The 20,597-nt window shown below is 44.0% G+C and overlaps 1 protein-coding gene, 1 long non-coding RNA gene and 1 pseudogene across 4 annotated transcripts in view; 1 reads left to right on the top strand and 2 right to left on the bottom strand.

Moving 5' to 3' along the window:
* Window positions 1-1,932: 1,932 nt before the first annotated feature.
* LOC121276772 lies at window positions 1,933-8,742 on the bottom strand (annotated as a pseudogene).
* Window positions 8,743-9,026: 284 nt separating this feature from the next.
* Window positions 9,027-20,597, top strand: part of LOC121277377 — a 34,374-nt gene continuing 22,803 nt past the window's right edge. Inside the window, exons 1-2 of the long non-coding RNA XR_005942868.1 lie at window positions 9,027-9,228; window positions 9,325-9,479. This is a non-coding gene — a long non-coding RNA (uncharacterized LOC121277377). The remainder of the gene's footprint in view (window positions 9,229-9,324; window positions 9,480-20,597) is intronic.
* LOC121277372 (A-kinase anchor protein 2) overlaps window positions 20,104-20,597 on the bottom strand; it is a 166,638-nt gene continuing 166,144 nt past the window's right edge. For 2 of the 3 annotated variants that reach the window (XM_041186760.1, XM_041186759.1), the window contains exon 4: window positions 20,105-20,597. In XM_041186760.1, coding sequence (XP_041042694.1) covers window positions 20,409-20,597 — 189 coding nt within the window. In that variant the 3' untranslated portion in view covers window positions 20,105-20,408. The other variant, XM_041186758.1, reaches the window with a different exon arrangement.

Here is a 20,597-nt window from a genome sequence, read left to right as displayed (position 1 = left end):
ATTTCTCTCCCTTTAAGAGGGATCCTCCTCCTGTATTCCTTGATCCCATCATTATTGTGGTGGATATTCCTTTGTTACCCCTGGAATATGGTGCCTGTGCCCCATGTGGACCTCAGCCCTCCCTATTTTGAGGGCACTTGAATAGTCTGACATAGATAACCCCCTTCCCACACCCTCAACTGCCACCACAATACCTTTTCCCCATCTAAAGACTGCAGATGCCCCCACTCTGACTGACTGTGCCAACTGTGGCCCAGTATGATGCCGGAAACCTCCTGGACTAACACGCGTGTAACATCACGCACAGGACAACACCCTGTGCACAACATGCTGGGACACGCCTGAGACTGGATTGACATGCCCTCTCCTACCTGGACTGGGACAAGGACGGCCTTTGCAAGCTCAGCATTGAAGCGTTTCCTCACTCAGTGATCCTCCCCTTCTGGCCGAAAGTCTCTCCTGTCAATCCGTAACCGACTTTCTCCCCATCCTGGCGCTGAGGGCCCTCCCCCATTGCCACCACCCACACCTCCCAGTCACGTGTCTGAGTGGAACCTCCCACACTCTCACCCCTCAGTGGAGGTGTTGCCCTGCAGCACATTAAAAGCCACCCCTCCCTTACCGCTGGCCTGGAGGGAAGAGACTTGCCTTTGACAGCCCTCTGAAAGCGACGTGGTGCTGCCAGCGAAGCCTGGCACTGAGCCTTGAGTTGCCCCAAGCGCAGCACGATGCAAGATGGACGAATGGACCTTGAAGTCACAAGTGTAGTGCAGGTTGCCAGGTGCATGTCGCTTATATTCTGTGGTGAAACACGTCGGTCTAGTTGCATGCTGATATACCCTGATGATCCAATATGGGGGGCTGGGGGAGAGGGCGATTCCAACGAGCAGCCCTTATAATGAGATGCAGGTATATTGAAATGAGATTCCCGACACGCTGTGGAGGGAAACGCAGCCTGCCATTGACGGCTGGAGCTGGTGATCCCCGACTGCTTTTATGAGAACAGCAAACTGATTTTTCTGATCTCACGATGTTTCCCCTGCCCGCCCGCCATAGGCAGGGCTGGAAAACCTCACTCCGAGCTTCTAGTGGAGAGGTTCTATCCATCTGCTGCTCTTATATAAAACTCAAGGAAGCATCAAGGTGAGACTGAACATTGCTGGCTGCACCTCCTAGAAGATTGCAGTCATAGGGTTACCTTCGTCTCCAATTCCAGCTCTTGTAGAGATGTGCGAATTGGCTCCCGTCAAATACAGATTGAGTGATACTATGACAAAAGCAAAAATGCTGCAGATAAGACTGATGTCTTTGTCAGGATGGTCTTGGCAGTGTGGGTAATCTGGAAACCAGCCTAAAAACTTTTAGATGATTATAGAACACCAGTGGGAGGTGATTCTTTCAAGGATTTTGAAGTGACGGTGGCTGCAAATTGAAGTAGTAAATGATGAGTCAGAAGTGGGCTTGGCAAAGCTTCCTGGTCACGTCCTATATAATGTGATAGGGCAGAATGTTTTTTTCGGCAAAAATAGCCCGAGGTCAGGGTCAGTGCAACCACAAGGCAAACTGGGTGGTCACCTCCAGAGGCAAAATTTGGAGAGTGGTAAAAAAACTGTATGAAATATTGACAAAGCTACATAAGTAAACAAACAGGCTTCCCCAGTGGAAATGAAAGGTCTAGATCTATTGATATACATCCACACAGACTCACATACATATAGGTTTCCATGTATTTACATTGCAGGCTTTCCCAAAATTTCACCCTCATTCTGTTTGTGCGACAGCTTTACAAATTTGTACATCTGCATGAATACTCCAAAACTGCGAAGCAGTAAATAATGTCAAAGAACAATTAGTTAATCTATCCCACTTTATTGTGATGATTATGAATTGTGTAAATGGTGCATAAAATCATTGAGTAACTTGCAGGAACACATCATTTGAGACTTATGACACATCATAATGTGCATTTTTTCTAGTACATATCCTATGAAAAGTGTAGAGTAATGAGAATTTACAATCAGTCTCATAATATTCTCCTTTCTCGTATAATATTAATCTGTAATTGTAAATAAACAATTTTCATTCATAATTTCAGAAATTAATTGTGAGGTCACAGGGCAGGGGTAAGGCTGAATGTTCGCTCAGGGTGCTTAACAAACATGCACCAGCCCTTCCTGAGATGACGCTGTTTTTTTCTTGCTACAACAGTTTTGAGCAATGTACATGCTTTTTTTTCACATCTTTTGTGTCTGGGTCGCATCAGTTTTCTGGAAATCTAGATGGTCTGGGCAATCTGTTCTCCATAATGCTGCAAAAGAAATAGAATATGTTACAAATCTACGGGAGGAGCAAATCCTAACTTTCGGTTCTGCATTTACTTATTTCCTGTGTAATTGAAACCCTACAGCTGGCTGAATTTTGAAAATAAAAAGATGCTGCAAATGTAAATCATAGCAAGTGGAAGAAGCCTTTTAACCCCTTTAGCTTGTTCTGCCATTCACTTAGATCATGGTTGATCAGCACCTCAACTCTATTTACCCAGCTTTGCTCCATATCCCTTGATAACTTTACCTTGTTCTTGTAATTGTTAAATTTACTCCAAATCACTCACCAACCTGACTTGGAAATATATAGGCCGTTCCTTCACTGTCACTGGAAATCCTGGAACTCCCTCCCTAACAGCACTGTGGGTGTACCTACACCACAGAACCTGCAGCGGTTCAAGAAGGCAGCTCACCACCACCATCTCAAGGGCAATTAGGGATGGGCAATAAATGCTGGTCTAGCCGGCAACGCCCACGTCCCGTAAATGAATTTTTAAAAAAATTGACCCCTCACAAACATCCATAGCCTTTTGGTGGGATGGTTCTAGATTTCTGCTACTTAGATATCTATTTTTTATGTTTTCTAATTTGGTGGGTAGCGCATTTCCAGCAGGTATTGTGGACGCACTTGCTGCCCACTATAATTTGAGCTCAAGCTATATTTTTCTTAGGATAATGCAGCCACCTCTATCCTTGCTCCCGCAGTGTTTATCTTCCCCTGAGGAGGTCAAATTTGCAGTTTCATGATCCTTCATTTGTAGATAGAATTCCGATAGAATTCTTTTATGAGCAGGGAAATGGAGATGAGGTGCCAAATTCAATATAGTTGCTTGGTGACACTAGCATGATGGGTTATGATGTAGCTCTTGGCTACATCCGGGTATCAACTGAAATTAAAACTCCTCTCAACAGCACATTCCCTCCCTAACTCCTTCAACCCCAATGGTTAATGCTCTGTTGCACTCTTCCAACTAACAGTGCAACATTCCAGGTTATGTTCCACAGCCACTTCCAGTGAAGGCAGTTGTGTAACACGGAGCTTCCCATGGCTGTGCAGACCCATCGCTACTTAAATAATGAGGTGAATTCTGAGCACATTGACAATTAAAGATAATCGTGCTCACCATGCCAATTGTCTATTTTTGATATTTCCCACAGCCCAAAAATGAGCCAGAAACTGAAGTGAGATAATTAAATTCTTTGGTGGGATGTGGGTCTTGCGGTCAAGGCTGGTGTTTATTGTCCATTCCTAATTGCCCTTGAGAAGGTGATGGTGAGCCGCTGATGTTCCTGTGGTGCAGGTACACCCACAGTGCGGCTGGGAAGGGAGTTCCAGGATTTTGATACGATGACAGTGAAGAAACAGTGATATAGTTTCAATTCAGGGTGGGGTGTGACTTGGAGGCGCACTTGCAGGTGGCATTGTCCCAATACGTCTCTTGTGCTATCTGGCATGCAGGTAGCCGAGTGTTGTAGCTTCACCAGGTTGATACCTCATTTTTAGGTGCTGCTCCTGCACTTTCTCTTTTGAAATTAGTGCATATTCACCAATCCCCCACATGGTGTGGAACTCTTCTCGGGAAAGAGTGGCTCCAGCAACTTGTCTTGTTTCTGTGACATGTGCTGCCTTAAAATATAGTTCCCTGATGAGTGTGATTGGTGAATTTATCACTGAAACGTACAGCACAGAAGGTGGCCATTCAGCCACCAGTACCAGCCTTCTGAAAGTGCTTCTCAATTAGTTCCCCCTCCCCCGATCTTTCTGCAGAGCTCTCTCCATGTTTCCGCTTCAAGTATTTAAATGAGTTCTCTTTGAAGGTCACTATTGAATCTGCTCCCGTCACCCTTTCAGCCATTGCATTCCAGGTCACAACAACTTGCTGTGTGAAAGTCCGTGGCCTCCATGTCCATTTAGAATTCTCATCCCATACCGGCCACAACTTCCTCTTATTCTTATTGCATAACCCAGTGGATTAAAGCTGTCATTGTGATAAAACAACATTCTTTAGCGCAACTACAGTAGTAGAACTCCAAATATGTTTATGGTGTTATTTTGCTTACATTATAGGAACACCAGGCAACTGATGGCAGAAGACAGACAGAAACAGATGGAAGGGTACCAGCCTTGCATTGCACCGTAAGCACTGTAGAAGATGGTTGAAACAATGATTCCAAAGAATGTTTGGAAACTCTCAAGTATGGCAAACAGTTTCCCTTAAAATAAAAATAAAGAACATAAGATATAGGGACAAGAGTAGGCCATGCAGCCCCTCCCACTGGCTCTGCCATTCAATAAGATCATGGCGGATGATCTATCTCAACTCCACCTTCCCTCACAGTTCCCACCTTTCTCAATTCTGTTCATACCCAAAAGCTATCGTTCTGCTTCTTGAATCTCACAACTGAGCATCCGCTGCTCTCCGGGGTAGAGAATTTCAAAGATATACAAGTCTTCGAGAGAAGAAATTTCGCTTCATCTCAGTCCTAAATGGCTAGCCCCTTATTCTGAGACTGTGACCCCTGGTTTTAGGTTTCACAGCCAGGGGAAACATATGGTGTCAAGCCTCTAAGAATGTTTTAGTGACATCACCTTTCATTTTTCTAAACTCCAGAGGGTATATGCCCATTCTGTTCAACCTCCTATCATAGGGCATTTCTTTCAGGAATCAATCTAGTGAACCTCCACTGAATCATCTCCAGGGCAAGTGTATCCTTCATAAGTGCAAGTGCAGGATTCAAATGTTATGCTTCATCTATTTTTTTGTTGGTAGCTGTGCTGAGCATATATACAGAGATACTGCATGGTTTCGAGGAACCTGTATAATGAATAAAAGCAGCATCACATCACGTCAAGAAATTAACTTGTCTAAGTTTTTATTTCACTCGTATTAATGGGAATGAAAAGCAATTACGGCACAAGCTGATATTTTGTAAGGTGGCAAAGATTAGCAGGACCTGAGATACCAACCATATGAAGTGTCCTTTATCTGCTTAGAAATCACAGACTGTATTGTAGCTAGCGGAATGAGGGCAAACGTCATCACAACTCGGGCTGCAAGGTAAGAGGAAGGTGGTGACTTAACTTATTCCAGAACTCTTACCACTTTTTATATTATTTTCAAATGCTTTCATCTGTTCAGCAGCACACGGGTGTCATAGGATCAGACAACAATGACTTGCAATTAGAAAGCATCTTTAATGTGGATGTGCAGATAAATAGCAGATACAATACATTAAAAGTTAAAAGCAAAAAACTGCGGATGCTGGAAATCCAAAACAAAAATAAAAATAAAATACCTGGAAAAACTCAGCAGGTCTGACAGCATCTGCAGAGAGGAAAACAGTTAACATTTCGAGTCTGTATGAATTTTCAACAGAACTAAGGAAAAAAGTTGACACATTTTGGAAGCAAGAATAGGGAAATGAATTATTCCTTAAATGATGAGATTTTAAATGGAGTAGCAATTGCTTTGATTTGCATATATACAGATGGTACAAATTTAGAGGTGGCAATGGGCAATGCAAGTGGGTAAGGTCATTAACAAGGCAAACAGAATCTTTAGTTTTGTATTGACAGGTAGAATACAAGGACAAGCTTCAGAGACTTGGACCAGACCTGAATATGCTCGCAATTAGAGGTCAATAACCAGGGGGCATAGATTTAAGGTAAGGGACAGGAGGTTTAGAGGGGATTTGAGGAAAAATATTTTTCACCCAGAGGGTGTTTGGATTCTGGAACTCACTGCCTGAGGGGATGGTAGAGGCAGGAACCCTCACGTCATTTAAGAAGTATTTAGATGAGCACCTGAAACGCCATAGCATACAGGGCTACGGGCCAAGTGCTGGAAATGGGATTAGAATGGATAGCGGCTTGATGACTGGTGCGGACATGATGGGCCGAAGGGCCTTTCCGTACTGTAAACTCTATGATACTATAATATAAAAGAAATGAGGAAACTATAAGTAGATTTATTGGGCCGTAACTTCCGACTAGCGTCAGAAAGTGCCGGCCTGCAGAAATTAGAAGAAATAAATAGGAGGTTGGAGGTCCGAGGTTGGAGGGGTGGTGGGGGGGTTCCAAGGTCAGGGTAGGGGGGCATCCAAGGTCGTGGTAAGTCCGAGGTCAGAGGCTCCAAGGTAGGGGGTTCCGAGGTCGGGAGGTAAGGGAGGTCCGAGGGGTTTGTGGCCCAAAGGGAGGTTGGCGGGGATGTTGGAGGAGGGAGTTGGAGGAGGGGTCGAACGTTCTGAGGTTTGGAGGGTGGTGGGTGGTGTCGGTTCTGAGGTCAGGGGGTGAGGCGTGTCCACGGTTGGGGGTGGGGTGGGGGGGGGGGGGCGGGTGGGTTGGTGGGGGGGTAGTCCAGGGTCGGGGGAGGGGGGTGGTGATGATGGGGGGATTGGGGGAGTCTCGTGGGGTGAGTCTGGGCCCTTACAATAGTTACCCAGAAGTTAGAAGCGGTTTTAATTCTTCTAAGTTTTTCTGGGTAATTATTGGTATAATCCCAGCGGAACCACCTGAAATTTGTGATTTAAGTCGCCTTTTCGGATGGTTCCCAGCACAGCGCAATTGTACAGAAGTAGTTAGAGCTTCTGGGCAATTGCCTATGCAAAACCTTACCCCGGAAACCTGCCGGAAGGATTCCCCAGCGCATCTTTGGGGTACCCCCCCAAATTTGGCACTGGGGAGCGTGGAAGTTACGGGCCAATATGATGTGACCAGAGGTCACGTGTTACGGTTGTGAGGAGAGACACAAGAAATTGAGGCTTTCCTCAATAGCACTGAGAAGGTTGAGGATGATGTAATAGAGGTCACCCTCATTATGAAGGTTCATGGGAAATAGTTCCAGGTTGTCCTACTGGCTGATGAGATGACAAGGAGATGGTACAAATTGAAGAAAATTCCATAAGTAAAGGCAAAGTTACAAAAAATATCTTCATACAGAGGATGAATAATGTGGAATTTTGTGCCATAAGCTATTTTTGAAGCTGTGTTCTATAAATCCTGTTTATGGAAATTAGATACTTGAAAAAAAGGAATATTTAAATGTAGGGAGTGAGCAGGAGATTGCAATTAGACACCTTAGCTTAAGAGAAACTGCAGCTCAAATTTGATGGGTTGTAACAACTGTGATTCTTTCAGAGTTTCCTCATTTTTCTTTCTGTAGCTAATAGTAAAAGCTACAAATACACTGCCTCCACCCTGCCCCGCCACATATTACACAATGGATAGGACTTGGAGGCAAAGAGCTTTGGTTCAGAAAAGCCCCAGAATGCTGCCAATAAAATTACTTACCAATAAAATATAGGAATGTCCACTTTACGAAGGCCATAATTAGCATCCCAATGGAAAATGATACCATTCCCATCACAATCAAGGAAGTATCCTTCAACCATCTGGAAAAAACTACAACACGTAGGAAGCTGGTGATGAAGATAATGTAACCTGTTGCATTACCATAACCGACCCAGACAGCGTTTCAATTCAGTGGATACCGTAATACAAGTATGGGCAGGACATCCACTCCACCACTCATCCTAAACTCATACAAAACCCCAGCTGTGAAGAGCAGTGCAATTGTGATTGTATCCACCAGCCTGCTGCCTCTAGGATTATCTTGAGGCCTTGGAATATTCTGGTTATCCAGTAACCTTGACCTTTCACTTTGAGTTTCCTTCTGAGTTATATTTCCTGGCCCAGCCTCATCGGTAGCTCGATTGTCACTTTCCTGCTGCCCTTGATCTAACAGGCTGCCGTATCCATGAGAATGAGTTTCTGTTTGTTTGGCGGACGATTTTAGCCCCAGGACATTACAAAGTAAGCTTAAAGCATAAAAAATACAGCTACAGAACGCCAACCCAGCCCCCTGGTCATGTGAGATTTTGAAATAAGTGAAGACGTGGCCAGATACGACACTTCCAACCATCGCTGCCATGCCAGTGGTCAGCTTAACTCCATTAAGCCTGATATCTTCTCCTGTGAGGAGGTGTCCGAGGCAAAAGCCATGACCCCAGCCCAGAAAGCAGGCGAACCCCAACTCAGACCGTTCAACAGAGCAGTTGCAAACATCACCTCCAAGGACAGATCAAGCATGATCACCAAAACCAACAGGGACCTGGACACCAGGTACCCCAGCAGGGGGACACAAATGGTGATCTTCCTGGATGTTTTATCTCCAATATCTGCCAGGTAGTAGGTGAGGAGCAGAGAGGAAATCTTCAACGGGAGGTTGTGGATCATGTAGAAATGAGAGATGGCTCCTTGCTGCTGGTCTCAGCTTCCAGATGTTGTGGAGTTGGTAGAGGTAAAATTGGAATGTTCCTGGACCAGCATCAACAGAGCCGTGTCATAGAAAGCACCGGCGATTTGGTGCAAACCTACAACGATCTTGACGAAAGAGAACAGCTTTTGACACATCTCCATTCTCTTTCTTTGCAAGTTCCTGGCAATTTCCTTTTGTAGAAAAATCACAGCCAGAGAACATCCAGAATGACCCCTTTCATTGGCCTGAGGAAGTCAGGAAGATTCTCAGAGCCTGCAGAACAGTTCGAAAGAGTTGCCTTATGTATAATTTGAACACGGAAGAACAGTACTCCCCCCGTTCTGAATGAATCATTCGTCTCACTTGGATGGTTGTCTGGATCAAATCAACTCTTTGAATCTGCTGATACTTGTCTGTTACAGTTGCTAGCTGCAGGACTCGTCAATCCAGTTTCTAGATCAGATATAAAGCTGCCATGGACTGGAGCTCCTGATTTCCTTGTTGAGGCATCTGCAGGAGATGGTGTGGAGTGAAAATGATGGTTCCAGCAATGGATTGTTAAAGGAAACTAAAGATGGTGGTTCTTGTGGCATTGGCAAAAATCTTCATCTGTCTCAAGATTTTAATCAGACCTGGAAATGTTTACTGTAAGGAAAAAATTTACTTGCATCTTATTTGAAAATATTTAAAACAAAACACAAATTTGCAATGTGTTATGTGTGTGTTGGCATCCCTCCATCTAGGAGAGACGATGGAAAGGCAGCAACAATCCATTTAGGATTTTTCTTAGTGTCTTCACTTTCCTCACCTTTGCTGATGGCTTTGAAGGCCTATCCTTGAGAGATAAATTCTGCCACAAGAAGTTGCCGCTGATGAAGTTGCCCAAGTGATGTTGTGGGTAAGTAAAAGTAAAATACTTCAGATGCCGGGAGATCTGAGATAAAAACAGAAAGAGCAGGAAAAGCTCAGCAGGTCTGGCAGCATCTGTGGAGAGAGAAACAGAGGGCAGAATTTTGCCCTTCATGGGCAGGCGGGCTGCTGATCACCGCTGCCGAAATGGCCCCACTACCATTTTGAGTGGGCGGCTGCCTGATGGAAAGCGCTATGCTCTTCCTGTGCGGGGGTGGGGGTGGGGGTGGGGGGGGGGGGCGGTGAGGGATTTCCCCAACTGCCAGAGTGCCAGGGTGCGCTCTTTCGCGCTGCGCATAAAAGAGAGCGCATTTCCCTGAGACTAAGTGCTGCTGCAGGGAGAGTGCTGACACTGTTTGAAACTTTAAAAATTGAAAAATAAAAAAATTATTAACATGTCCCCCTCATGTGGCAATGTCACACGAGATGGGACATGTTAATAAATATCACAAAAAGTTTATTAAACTTTTTAAAAACAGACATGAAATGCCGGTGAATGAGGTTTCATGTTTTTTCAGAAGCCCGTTGGGGTTTCTGGCCTGCCCACCAACCTTAAGGTTGGACGGGCAGGGCCTTTGATTGGTTTAACTACCCTGTCAATGGCCTCAATTGGCCATTGACAGGTTGGTGGGCAGACAGCTGATCGTGCTGTGCCTCCGCCTTTCTGAAGATTTAAATGGGGGAAGGGTGACGTTGGGGGTTCCCACTGACATCATCCCGCATCATTTTCACATCGGTGAGCGGGCCCTGCCCCCAATTCACCGATGGAAAAATTCTGCCCACAGTTAACATTTTGAGCCCATTTTGACTCTTCTTTGGAACACATTTGTTGTGTTTGGCATTGGCACCTGTTGCAAGCTGCTGTAGCCACTGGTTGTCATGGTAATGCACAGGACATGTCGCCATTTCCCCCTTTCACCAGCTAGTGGTGTGATAGCCTTAATGTGTTAATGTTCTTAATATTCCACAGGATAATTTCAGAGTCATAATGACACTCACCCTGTGATGACACTTGGATGTGTTCAGATGCTAAAAGGCTGCTTATTTAATTTTTACCATTTGTCTCCTCTCTCCTGTCCTATTTCCATGGGGTAGCAGCCCCTCTTCAGCACCTAACCAGGTGGCCATTCTTCTTGGTCAAGCCATGTGAGTGCCCACACATTCCAAACTGCAGAGCAACAGGGAAGGACCCAAACTCACCTGACACCGCTGATGCACGTTTCCAAAAGGGATTGCTTGATAGCGATCAGGAGTGAGATGCCTTAGTCCATTTTCCACACCCTACACAGCTTGTACAGCCAATACGGCACTGCTGGCAGAGATCACGATAGGTCATATAACTTCAGAATCTCATTCAGTGTGACTGCCCAATCTCCCAGCCAACACGCCCAAAAAGTCTATACCAGCTGAGGTAAAGACAAAGAAAAACTTGCATTTATTTAACTCCCTTCACGACCACAGGACAGCCCAAGGCTCTTTAGAGCTAATAAAATACTTTTGAAGGGTAATGTAATGTAAATGTGGCAAAGCCTGGCAGCCAATTTGCACACAGCAAACTCTCATAAACAGCAGTGTGAGAATGACCATGAAATGTGATTTCTAATGGTGTGGATTGAGGGATAAATACTGAGCAGAACTCTTCTTTGGAATAGTGCGATGGGATCCGTAGCTTATACCTGGAGGAGAAGACAGGCCTTGGTTTAGCATCTCACATGGAAGACAGCACCTCTGACAGTGCAGCATTCCCTCAGTACTGCACTGGGGTGGTATCCTAGATTTTTGTTCTCAAGTCTTTGGAGTGGGTTAACGTTGCAATGGACGAAAACTTTCTAGCAGAAAGGTTGTATTCAGCTACTGCATTTATATAAAGCATGTGGAAATGCCTTCCTTGGTGAGTCAGGACATTGTTTGCTGAACCTCTCAGGAGACTGCACTTATTGGGATCCCCTTAGTCGCCAATTCCACCTCTTGTAAAGATGTGGGAATCATGACTCCCCACAGCCCGTCAAGACAGTTGTGGCTCAGCCAGAACTTTATACAGGTTCAGTATATCTTCCCTGCTCTTGTACCCAATAACCTCCAGTTAAGAAGTCCAAGAACTCATTCTGGTAAAGGTTTGCAAAAAGGAGAAATGGTCAAAATTCAGACATACCGTGTAACTTGGTTCCGCATGAGAAAAGCCATCAAAAAAGTTGCAAAGGTTTTCCTCACACAACGAATTTCCACACATAAGGCTGAATAATTACAAGAGAAAGATTACGCAAAGCCAGGTTTTATTGCAACATAGTCCTGCATAGTGATATACATACTCCATTGGAGCTCTCCTTACAAAAATACTGAGCCAATATTCACTTTAAAATATATTTATAATTCCATAAAGTTTAGGCATTGTTTGGATAACTACATAATAAAAGTTCATAACATCAGATCGAGAAAATAAAGGTTCAATCCTTTGGCGTTACCAACAAAAAAAACTCTGAACCACTCACACTATTCTGCTGCACCAGTTATGTTAATGAGCCATTTTGAACATGTTGGACAATTTTAATTGATCTGGAGCACCTACCTGACTACGCTGACTGACTGAAGACTGATTTGTTTCAATGGTCGGTACCACACCATATAACACACCCTGCTTCACTACATATACCCTACACAATCACAGGTACCCTTTACTATCACAAATATCCTACACTATCACAGATACCCTGCCTACACAATCACATATACTCTACATTACGCTACACTTAGCGCATCCTACATCATAATAGATGATACCAAATATACCACACATATACTTCTCATGATTCATGTTTTGCTACAACATATACCCAAACCTTATGGCATTTTCAATGCTGTGTGGAACTAGATTCTATAATGTTATTACGTTATTACATAACCTACCCTATACAGGGGGTTGGTTAGCGTGTGGTTCTGAATAACACCAACAGCATGGATTCAATTCCTGCTTTGGCTGAGGTAGACATGGGACCTGCCTTCTCGCCCCGTCCCATGCTTGATGTGAGTGGCGCTCCTCAAGCCAAATAACCAATTGTCCTTCTCTAACAGGGAGAGGTACCTATAGTTCCTTGTGAACTATGGCTAATGACACACCTACCCTATATGCACCTCACTTCATTATGTGTCCAATAACATATCACACCTCGTGCTGTCACCTACATTAATTCACACCATGTTATCATATATTTTCTATATTATACCACACATCCAACACTATCATTGTCCTCATTTTAACATACATGACCTAACTTATCACTTAACCTGGACCCTAATTCTCACCAGTATCAATACAATTTCTATTAGTGGGACTGTATTGGCATCAACTATGCAATATCCTTCTATCTTTCAGAACTGAGGGCAGAGAATTAATGTTAGAGCCTAGTGGATAGATGTAATATTCTGTAGAGAAAGCAATAGAAGAACATGTTGCTGGGGTTAGCTGAAGTACAGTTGTGGAGGAGGCTGGTGTGGGGCATAAACAACAGCATAGACCAAGTGGGCTGAATGGCCTGTTTCTCTGCTGTAAATCTCTGTGGATTCTATTGATGGATAGCAGAGGTGTGTCTCTTGAACAGGGCAAGTCACCCTTTCCAACTTCCGTGGGGAAGAGTCGGGGGGTGGTACTAGGGGAAGTCCCATGGGGGTTGGGAGATAGTTGGGGGGGGATGGGAAATGGGGAGAGTCCCATGGGGGTGTTGGGGGAGCTCTGTACAATAGTTACTGAGAAGAGAGAAGTGGTTCTTCTAACTTGTTCTGGGTACTATTACTGTATGAGAGTCGGAACCATCCAAAGTTTGCCATTCATATTGCATTTTTGGATGGTTCCCATGCAGGGCAGTTGCCCAAAGGATGTCTGAACTTCCTGGGCAATTGCCATGCAATCCTTACCTGGGAACTTCGGGGGATGGGGTTCCCCAGTGCATCTTTGGGGTACCTCCCAGTTACTCTGCCCTGGAACTCGGAAGGTACGGCCCAATGAATCCAATAAAGATTTCAGGAGTAATTTTTTTACTCAGATTGTTTAGAATGTGGAACCTGCTACCGCAAGGAGCAGTTGTGGCAAAGAGCATAGATGCATTTAAGAGGAAGCCAGATAAGTACATGATAGTGTGAGGAATAGAATGCCATGCTTAAAGAATTAGATGAAGAGGGATGAGAGGAAGCTGGTGTGGAGCACAGAACAATTGGAAAAAGTGGCCTGTTTTTGGTGCTTGTAGACTTGGAGTAACTCAATGTAGAATTCTGTGATAAATTCATGCAGGGGAAAAGTGATCTCATTGCTCTCTGCTGAACCCAACAGAATGCCACAATATTGAAAAGAATCCAATTACTTCCTGGTTATTCTCTGTGCTACATCTTAAACCAACACACGTATATAGAGCAGACGCAACATAAAATGCAGAACCAGGTCATGGCAATGGGAAGGCCTCACTGAAACACTCCACTTTCCCCACACTCACAGGTAGACAGGCATAATCTCAATTTACAGTGAATGGACACTATATTATCCGCACAGCACCATAAACAACAAGCAGAAGCTGCTTCTCCAACTAAAAACGACCAGGATATAAGTTGGTACGAAGTTCAGGAAATAAGCAGGGTGCGCCACTGAGGAGTACTGGCCTTTCTGTGCACATCTTGGCCTGCGAGGTCCAGGAAATCCTGGAGTTTAACTCCCTACCTAAAGAATACTGTCATCTTATCGAGAACTATTCAATCTCAGCTGATATTAAGCTGGAGAGGTTGACATTCCCATGGGTACTATCAGTTGCCGCGCTAACCTGAGTGACAGGTTATTTAATCCCAGGGTTGCAGCACTCTTCAAGGTAAAGTCCTCAAAAGCTGTTTTTGACCAGCCCCCCCAGAATCTGTGCAATTTGCATAAACAAGATCAATACTTTCCATCATTTGCCTTTACAGTTTGAATGGAGAAACTTTTTGAAGGGAAAAAATGAAAATCAATGAAAACACACTGAATTCTAAGTACTTCTGGTTTGGCAAAAATAGTTGTGCGAAGAAAGGTAAAGAAACAAAATACCTACCCTTTAAAGTGAGACAGTTAATGCAGACGTATCCCTAGTTAGGGTTCCAAATGTAAATTTTCATCTGACTGCTTTTCTTAAAGAGTTGAAGGGCAAGGGCAACAGATGCATGGGAACACCACCATCTGGAGGTTCCCCTCCAAGCCACATCCGGATTTGGAAATATATTGCTGTTCCTTCACAGTCGCTGGGCCAAAATCCTGGAACTCCCTCCCTAACAGCACTGTGCGTATACCTACAGCACTGTGCGTATACCTACAGCACAGGGACTGCAGCAGTCCAAGAAGGCAGCTCACCCCGAACTTCTCAAGGGCAATTAGGGGATGAGCAATAAATGATGGCCTAGCCAGCGACACCTGCATCCCGTGAAATAATAAAAAAAAAATCAGGTGGAAATTACAAAAATGTTTCAGTGAAGTGATTCGCGTAGGGCTCTGTAAATAAAAACAGGAAGGGAAACCTCATAAACTAGCCATTAACTGACTATCAAATTGTACTGACCAACAGACTTTCCTTTTTAATGTTGCCCTTGACAAGTTTTCCAATGTTCAGAGCCAAACTTCTCAGTGAGCTGCCATAAAGAAAATGTTATATCGCCCAACAATTACATTGCTGTCAAGTGGACTGGTGAATCTTTCATGCCTCAACTCTCGGATAAGGTAGTGCACCCTGCACAACTTCACTTCAATCTCTTAAAATGGCTTTTTCAGTCTTTAGATTGAGGAGGTTCCTGAAATGGGGGTGAGCCCAAGCAGGCCACACAAGAAGCCGGTGTTGCCAACCCTCCTGTATTGGGCTGGTATCTCAAGGAGTTGTAGGCTAGTAACTAGGATATTGTTGCGAGCAACACCCAGGAGGTAAAACAAAATTAAATGGGCAATAAAAATAATTGTGTTTCTTTTCACTCTGATTGTTAAAAGAGCATTGAAGATGGGGTGAAAGTAAGACTGACAGTCAAGTATCATCCAATCAGGTAATGAAGCCTCTTGGCTTCCCGATTGGCTGTGGAAGGTGAGGCACCGTGACGATGGACCTGTCGGCTCACCAATGGTAGGAGCGTGGAGCAGGGCAGTTGGCCGCAGGAGGTCATGTGATGAAATCTCCAGGAATACATCCGGCCAGAGTTGGCAACCCTAACAAGATGCTGAGTACAGTTCAGCAAAAAAAAACTCCTTCCCTGCTACACCTTCACTAATTGCAAAGTGCACGGATGTAGGAAAATGGAGATTTAATAATGGCTTCTTGAGGCGTATGGTACCAAGAGCTCTCTGTGGCTTAGAGGTGAACAATAAGTCAATCATCAGTCAGTCTGTAGCATTATTGGTGTCAAACGACATCCTTTGGAACATCAAATAAACCAATACGTACAGGTCTGTGATAAAGACATAGCTTAAAATGTAGAAACAGGTTATGATAAAGAAAAAAGCATCACTGAAAACATAGCTGCTTGTGTAAACTCACAGGCCCATGAGCATAATCTCAATGTGCAATAATCCACATCTATATGTATGTATATATATATATTATAATATATATGAATACAAAATATGTTATAGGTTAGTACCTCCCCTTATCTGAAAGATTAACTCCTAACTCAGTCCAGTAATTATCATTTGTCCATCAAAATTGTTGGCTCGTTGGATCATTGATGAATCACTTTTCACAGAACAAATTGCATATCACACACAAATAAAGGAATAAAAACAAACCCAGAAATTAATAATAATAGGCTGCAAAATACAATTGATGATACTGTATCTCAATACTTTCTGCTGCAATGAGGGCATTCAGCAGTTTTAAGTGGGGTTGGAATCCAGTGATAAAGTCTGCTCCTTTGTTGCCCTGCAGCCTATGTTTATATTGTCCTAGCTACACTTGTAACACATGCATGTGAGGTACTGAGAAGGCATGGGACTACTTAGCATGAAGTCACAGCACTGGCATAATGTCATTCTAATGCTGCTGGCAGCACAGGATGCTTCCAATGGGAATTTAATGTTGACCTGCATCACCTTATTGAGACAATAAAAACACTGCAACTTGAGTAAAACTGGCAGCCCCCCTAGCCATCTTTAAAAGATACAAAAGCGTGGGAATAAACACCAAAAATCTTCTCTAAGTCTCAAATGACCAGCCACTGAAAAAAGCAAACAATATCATGCAATTATTATGCCAGGTCCTTTTGTTTCCTCAGCTTCTATTAACACCTAACTCTTTTGTCCAGTGCCTCTCGGTGCCCACCTGCCCCCCGCCCCCCGCAAAAAACTAAGAGCGCATGCAACACAATTTCTGCAGAAACCCCAGGGGCTTTGCGACTAACTGTGTTCATGCAAATGTTCTGTGCTGTTCAGTTCAATCCTGGTGTCCCGTTTTCTGCTGTGTTCCCTGGCACCCCACCCCTCCACTCAACACTGGTAAATGAACTGCATGCAACACAGACACATTTTGACTTTACTTCAACTGGCTCAGCCATTTGCAAGAGCAAGGGGCACGCAGAGAGCCTGTGCTTCACGACCTTGATGCTTCAACCAAGATTACCCTTAGAAAAATATCGAGGGTGCCTCAATATAACCGCTTGGTTTGGGTGTCTTAGGCTGCAGGTTGCCAATAAAATATGATTTGTTATTTTCTGTAAAATATCAACTGCCCCATTTTTGGTTCCTCACCCATCAGCTACCCCTCTCCGTACCTTCCCCTCCACTGTCGCAATGAGCAAGAATGTCCAATCACCCCTCTGCTTTGCAATCATGGCGCACACTAACTTCACTGCAATAAATTAAAAACAAATAAAGGCCAAACCTTGTTTGTGTTGCTTGTAGAGTTAGCAAATGGAATAGTGGACTGTTTCTTAGCTGCTGCCAACTTTGGATGATGTGGGAATGATAAAATTGCAGGCTCAGGATGTACTTCAAAGAGGGAATAACAAATCGACTGAGACACTCTGTGGTTTCCTGTAGTGCATCTAAGTGGAATTTACTGCTTTACATAAAGCTCCTTGCCACTCTTAAGGGCTGCATTGAACCGCATTCCCTGCCCCCCCACCCCCCACTTCCCCCACCGCCCCCACCCCCACCTCCCCACCACTCAGGTAGGTAAGAGAAATGATAGCTTTAATTAAAAGGAAGTATAAAATATAAATATGGGGAATGGTAGCGTAGTGGTAATGTTACTGGATTAGAGGCCAGGACTAATGATGCAGAGCCAAATCCCAGCAAGGCAGCTGGGAGAATTTAAATTCAATTAATTAATCAAAAAACATCTGAAATAAAATGTTGGTCTCATTAGTAATGATCATGAAACAACAGGATTGTCATAAAAACCCAACTGGTTCAGTAATGCTGTTTAGGAAAGGAAATCTGCCATCCTTACCTGGCCTGGCCTACATGTGACTCCAGAACCACAGCAATGTGGTTGACTCTTAACTCCCCTCTGAAGTGACCTAACAAACCACCCAGTTGTATCAAACCACTACAGGAGAAATGCACTGTGGGTGTCCCTACACCGCATGGACTGCAGCAGTTCAAGAAGGCAACTCACCCATCATCTTCTCAAAGGTAGTTAGAGATGGGCAATGGATGCTGGCCTAGCCAGTGATGCCCACGTCCCAAGAACAGGAAATAAAAAGCATACGCAAAAAACGATCTGACCATGGCTATGTACACGGAGGCTAACACCATTGGAATCTGAATGACTGTGAATTAAACACAGCTTGTGCAGAATAAGATACAGGAACACTAGCAGTATTTATACATATACAAACGATTGGCTCTTCATATTCTGCAGTCGCTGTCAGGGAATCCTTGCTTCTTTTCCTTCTTGCAGCATCTGGGTTGAATCTGAAACCTCAGAAAGCTCCTCTCCATTTACTGTTCCATTGTCCTCACAAAGGTCTTCCTGCAGAGTGTGTGGCTTTGCAATGAATAAATACGCTGCATTGTACCAGTCCTCCAGCAACAATAACAACAAAACAAATACAGGATTTTCTTCATCCTTCTCCTCGTGTGGTGATGTTAAGATTTACTGCTTCTGCTCATGGTTGGCATAAATGCCAGCCTCCCAGCGCAGAGCCATGGCACTCTTTCGGCGGGTCACCCTGGTAGCCTCAAGGACCTGGAAAAGTCACAACACCCAAGAGAAGTGAGCGAGGGAGTAAAAGGAAATCAAAGACCAACAAAGGTTTGGAATTTAAAATTCATTCTTCAAAGTGAACTCCCATTATCATGCTAACAGGCCATTTTAAACCTCGACACCCTGGGCAACCTCTTCACCAAACCCTTGCTCTTCAAAAAGGTGTATGTTCCTAAATCCACACCGTTAACAATATTCCCAGAACGGTTTCCTTTTAATTTGGTAGCAGTAGAACAGATCGCTAGGAATCTGAAAGTACTGGGAAGAGGGCTGGTGTTGAGTGAGTGATCCTCTGTCAGTGACAGTTTGAACATGAATCTTTCAGGTGCTGCCCGGTCCACTATGTCTCTCCGGTTTTTTTTATTTTGCATTGCTCCTTCGCCATCAAACCCAATGTTCAATTGAATAAAATGAACAAGTGTTTGTGATGAGTGACATTAGCTATGGATCAGATCACTAAGACCTAGAGAGCGTAGGGCAGAAACATACTTAACAACATAAATTCATGTATCAATTTAGATTCTTGTGGTACTACTTGAATTTTTAAGCAGCACTCTCTGTTAAAATACCATGTTTTGAAGCTGGATAGTTTTAAAAATATTTCATTTGGGAATGCTGACTGAAACATTTAGGGAATGAAGGACTGGATTCAACAGTGACAAAGAATAGACGGACCAGGTACAATGGTGCCTCGGCCTTGGCAGTGACTGGTTCAGCTCTCAGCTTCTTCCAATGCACTCGCTGGTGTTTTGTGGGCTGCTGAGACAGTCTAAAACTTTCCTACCCCTTTTTGCCTTGGCTCTATTTCAATGTTCTAGGTGAGGGACTGAGAAGCCGCTCACAATTGCAAGTGTCTTGCCGTTAGTCACTCAAGTGGGAGAGTCACTTTGAGATATATTTGTGTGTACAAACAAAAGGCAGAAATTAAAGGTACCATTGGCTAACCTAGGCTGGATTGATTCACTATTGTTACATCGTGGTATCCATTCGACATGTTGAAATTGTATTCCTGACATCCTCTTGTGTGAAGCCCTGGTGCAGAAGAGGGTGTCTGGAGCTTATAAGTCTCAATATGGCCATTTTACTCGTTTAAACTTCAACACTTTAAACAAAATGAATTGGAATAAACCATACGGTATCATTGAATTCCAAATAAAACAGTGCATGCCTCTGAGAATATTTATTAATTTGGTGGAATGCTTTCCCTGAATGAAACGGGCTAAAAGATTTAGGAATGGCCTGAGGTTGTGGGCTCTAAGCAACCAGCGACCAATTGCAATAAACTTGTGAATTGATTGGTCGGATGTGATGTTTTTATTATTCGTCCTAGGCCAGCGTTTATTGCCCATCCCTAACTGCCCTTGAGAAGGTGGTGGTGAGCTGCCTTCTTGAACAGCTGCAGTCCACGTGGTGTAGGTGTACCCACAGTGCTGTTAGGCAGGGAGTTCTGGGATTTTGACCCAGCGATATAGTTCCAAGTCAGGACGGTGTATGGTTTGGAGAGGAACTTGGTGCTGGTAGTGTTCTCTTGCCTTTGTTCATCTAGGTGATAAAGGTCTTGGGTTTGAAAGGTATTGTCAAAGGAGCCTTGGTGAGTTGCTGCGGTGCATCTTGTACATGGTACACACACTGCCACCACTGTGTGTTGGTGGTGGAGGGAGTGAACAAATAAAATGGTGCAGAGCAATTGGGTACCACCATCTCGGATAGTGTCGAGCTTCTTGACATTAGGATAGATAAACAATTAAGAATGTTTCTCTTGCACAGAAACACAATTTCAGGACCGCCCAGAGGCTTATTTGGAGGCAATCTTTTTGAATGCATTTTTGAACAGAGGCATGATTTCGTAAAGGATGGGATGTCACCAGACTGAACGTCAAACACAGCTGTTGTTGGATACCATGGTCAAGCCCAGC

The sequence above is a fragment of the Carcharodon carcharias genome, chromosome 4 (genome assembly GCF_017639515.1).
Source record: "Carcharodon carcharias isolate sCarCar2 chromosome 4, sCarCar2.pri, whole genome shotgun sequence".
In the NCBI taxonomy this organism is placed as follows: Eukaryota; Metazoa; Chordata; class Chondrichthyes; order Lamniformes; family Lamnidae; genus Carcharodon; species Carcharodon carcharias.
The sequence above is the reverse complement of the archived record's forward strand: the minus strand, read 5'-3'. Positions and strand labels throughout refer to the sequence as shown.